This window comes from Crocuta crocuta, unplaced genomic scaffold (assembly GCF_008692635.1).
Source record: "Crocuta crocuta isolate KB4526 unplaced genomic scaffold, BGI_CrCroc_1.0 scaffold193, whole genome shotgun sequence".
In the NCBI taxonomy this organism is placed as follows: domain Eukaryota; kingdom Metazoa; phylum Chordata; class Mammalia; order Carnivora; family Hyaenidae; genus Crocuta; species Crocuta crocuta.
In genome coordinates this window covers 5,930,947-5,934,554 of record NW_027529624.1, presented here as the reverse complement: position 1 = coordinate 5,934,554, position 3,608 = coordinate 5,930,947, and the positions used below count along the sequence as shown (strand labels likewise).

The 3,608-nt window shown below is 57.7% G+C and overlaps 1 protein-coding gene across 1 annotated transcript in view; it reads left to right on the top strand.

Annotated features, from left to right (window-relative positions):
- Window positions 1-3,608, top strand: part of MYH9 (myosin heavy chain 9) — a 58,214-nt gene that overhangs the window by 42,802 nt on the left and 11,804 nt on the right. Inside the window, exons 22-24 of the mRNA XM_077762058.1 lie at window positions 21-158; window positions 1,135-1,258; window positions 2,963-3,124. Coding sequence (XP_077618184.1) covers window positions 21-158; window positions 1,135-1,258; window positions 2,963-3,124 — 424 coding nt within the window. The remainder of the gene's footprint in view (window positions 1-20; window positions 159-1,134; window positions 1,259-2,962; window positions 3,125-3,608) is intronic.

Sequence of the window (3,608 nt, the reverse complement as noted above, 5' to 3'; positions counted from 1 at the left end):
CCTTCCCGGCTCCGCGGCAGGAGCTGGAGGAGCAGCTGGAGGAGGAAGAGAGCGCCCGGCAGAAGCTGCAGCTGGAGAAGGTGACCACCGAGGCCAAGCTGAAGAAGCTGGAGGAGGACCAGATCATCATGGAGGACCAGAACTGCAAGCTGGCCAAGGTGAGGCCCGAGCGCTGGCGCAGGCGGCCCGCGGCGCTGCAGCTGCTGCTCGGTCAAGGTCGCGGCTGCCCTTCCGGGGCGCCCTGTTCCAAGGGATGTTTGTCACAGAGGAGTGGGGCCCCAGGGGAAGGTTTGGCCCCTGTTCTCAGTAAAGCTCTTCGCCCGCTCCCGAGAGCTACAGCCGAGCCGTCCGTGGGGTTTCGCGCATCAGTCACCGGTGGGCTTTGCGCACCTTGGTGGCTCAGTGTTGTGGCGCGGGTGCCCTCCCCCAGCCGTCTCCAGGGTGGTGGCGGTTTCTCTCGGAACCAAGTCGGGTCCCTGTCAGAGTCTGCCGGTGATCAGAGCCCAGAGGTGTGTCACAGGAGGGAGGGAGGACGGGGTCAGAATGTCGTCCTCCGTCTGCAGGGCGTAGGCCGAGGGGTGGATGGGGCAGGACGACTGCCTGCGGACTCTGTGACGCGAGACCGAGGCGCGTGCTGAGTGACGGCGCTGGCTGCGTGGTCACCTCTGTGGGGACCTCGCTGGCGTTAGGACCGCAGCGGTGGCCACGCAGCAGACAGCGAAGGACAGCAGCCGGGGCTGTCTGGGAGCGCGAGAAAGGGGGACTCACGGCCCACCCGGGGGATGGGTGTGGGGCACAGAGAGGGCGGCGCCATCATGTCTGAACCCTCTTGCCCATGCTGGCTGCCACCTATACTCTGTGCTAACGGCATGATGTGGTTACGAGCCCCGAGGGGTGACACGGTCCAGGAAGTCCTTGGGCACCCATGTTTGTAGATCCTAAGGAAGCTTCTCCAGCTCTTTCAGGAGGGGCTAGTGATCTTTCAAAATTATCCTTAGATCCAGGAACTCCTAGTGAATCAAGTATTTAAGGCCCGGCCCTTCGTTCCATCTTAAATTTCTAGGCCAGTCATACTTTAAGGAGAGCTGAAGTGTTCTGTGCTCAACTAACTCTGACCCACCCTTGCCCCCGCAGGAGAAGAAGCTTCTGGAAGACAGAATAGCGGAGTTTACCACCAACCTCATGGAAGAGGAGGAGAAATCCAAGAGCCTTGCCAAACTCAAGAACAAACACGAGGCGATGATCACCGACCTGGAGGGTGAGAGGCAGTGGGCGGAAACGGACAGACCCAGGGACCATGGGGTCCCCCTCCAGGGCTGGCCTGGGCCTCCTGCTGGGCTGGCAGGCTCGCGGTCTGCCACCCCCAGCCACTGCTCTGTTCCTACGGGAGCCTGGGCCTCCGGTCATGGGCGGGGCTGGGGAGGGGTGTCCCCAGTGTGAAGAGCTCTAGAGAGAACGATCTGGCATCTGTCTGTTGTCATGCACCGTGAGCGGCTCAAGACTGATGTCTCAGGTTCCGGGTGTGACCCTAGCTGTGTCATTCTGTCGGCTTGAGTTCCTCTTCCCTCTAAGGGAGACGCAGCAAAAGGGTACCCATGGGGACTAAACTAAATCACAGGCGCAGACATGCTGTGAGAGGCCGTTGCTTGACATGGGGCGGGGTGACAGTCGTGCCTTTGCTTCCCTGGGTCCCTGGAGGAGGCCAGGGAGAACACAGGTCTGTGTCTGTCTCAGGACTTGGCCCCCCTGCCCCTGGAGAGGCATGGATGGCAGAGGCCGAGGGGAGAAGGCACTGCTGGGCCAGGAACCCCAGCTCCCTTGGCGGAGACACGGGGCAGCCCAGTGTGTCCGGGGCACTTGTTGACGCCCCGTGGACATAGGGCCCAAACCCACCAGGCTGACCAGCAGGAGGGCTTTCCCACCCCCGCCCCCCGCCCCCTCACGTTTGTTTGGGGCAAGGCAAGTCAGACTGGCAAGGGGAAGTGGGGTGCTGACAGAGGTCTCACCCACAACAGTCTGAAGCACTTAGCCATGCAGGTGTGGGAGGGCACGGCCCTAAGGCAGGCGCACACAGAGGGTCTGGTTAATTTGGTGAGAACAAAGATGTAGAGCAGCCTGAACGTGCACGTGTGCGTGCGCACACACAGGGCTGGTGGGAACGTAAACTGGTAGGCGGCCTTGATCCGTCTGGCATTGCCTGGTGAGGTTGAAGCTTCACGTGCCTATGAACATCCCTGCGGCTGGGGGTCCCAGGCAGGAGCCCCGAACACGCCCAGAACGCCCGTCCGCTGTAGGACACATTGATGAGCCTCAGTGTGTTCACACAATGGAACGTTCTGGTCCATGTGGATCAATGCAGTGATGCTTCCCTTGCTAAATCTCAAGGTCATGATATTGAGTGACAAAGGCAAGTCGAGGAATAACAGTTGCTAACCCTTAGTGAGCACTGAGCCTGCATCCGGAGCTGCCTCGCAGCCTAATGAGGCAGATTGTCTCGTTGTCCTTATTATTCAGATGACACACAGCAAGCTTGAGAGGTTATCCGAGTGACATCCTAGTGGAGACTGCACAGCCAGACATTGGGCCATGACCTCCCGTACACCCACTGCGTAGATTTCGTACAGGACATTCCCTTCTATGATTTAGGTTTATGAAAAGTTAAATGTATATTTTAGGGAGACGAATGTGGTACAGCTTTCAAAACAAGGGAGCTGTGAACACATTCTTCAGGGAGAGCAGGTCCCCAGTGGGGAGGTCAGCAGGGTCTAGGGGCGACCCTGGACTTGGCAGTTCATGGTATCTTCACCCAGGGGTTGGGTATGAGTATCTGTATGTCATGATCCTTTAATGCTCACGTGTGGTACAGGATGGAAACTCGGTATTTTATGTAAAAATGGAAAACAAAGACACAAAACTCGGGGTGCTGAGGGCTGTGGCGGGTCTCCCCGCACTTCCTCCCCAGAGCGCCTCCGGAGAGAGGAGAAGCAGCGGCAGGAGCTGGAGAAAACCCGCCGGAAGCTGGAGGGAGACTCCACCGACCTCAATGACCAGATCGCTGAGCTGCAGGCCCAGATCGCCGAGCTCAAGATGCAGCTGGCCAAGAANCCCCCCCACCAAAAGCTTTGTTTTAGAGTCACAACACAAGTGAGCAGAAGGTTCACAGAAATCCCAGGGACCCCTGTCCCCCCTCTCCCCCCACAGCCTCCCCCACTGTCACATCCCAGCCCAGGGTGGCACATTTATTGCAATTCATGGGCCTGCACCGACATGTGATGGTCACTCACGGATGATCTACGGCACCGTCGTGTTTTTACTCAGTTGCTGTGATGACGGGCCGTTAACATTTTATTTCCTTTTTTGTTTTCATTTAATACTTAATTTTTTGTTTCTTTATTTATGTTTTAAGTTTCTGTTTGGAAAATGGAGTGATTCTTCTTCTGTGAGGTTTTCTAGGTCTCAAAGTGGTTTTGCTCTTAAGCCTTCTGGAAGGTTCAGATGCTGTTGTTTGCGGAGAGGAGCACCTGAGAGCCATGGGTTGTGACTTCCAGCAGCGGCTTCCGCTGCTCCTCTGGAAGTCTCTTCGCAGGCTCTGCTCCCCGAGGCGGAAA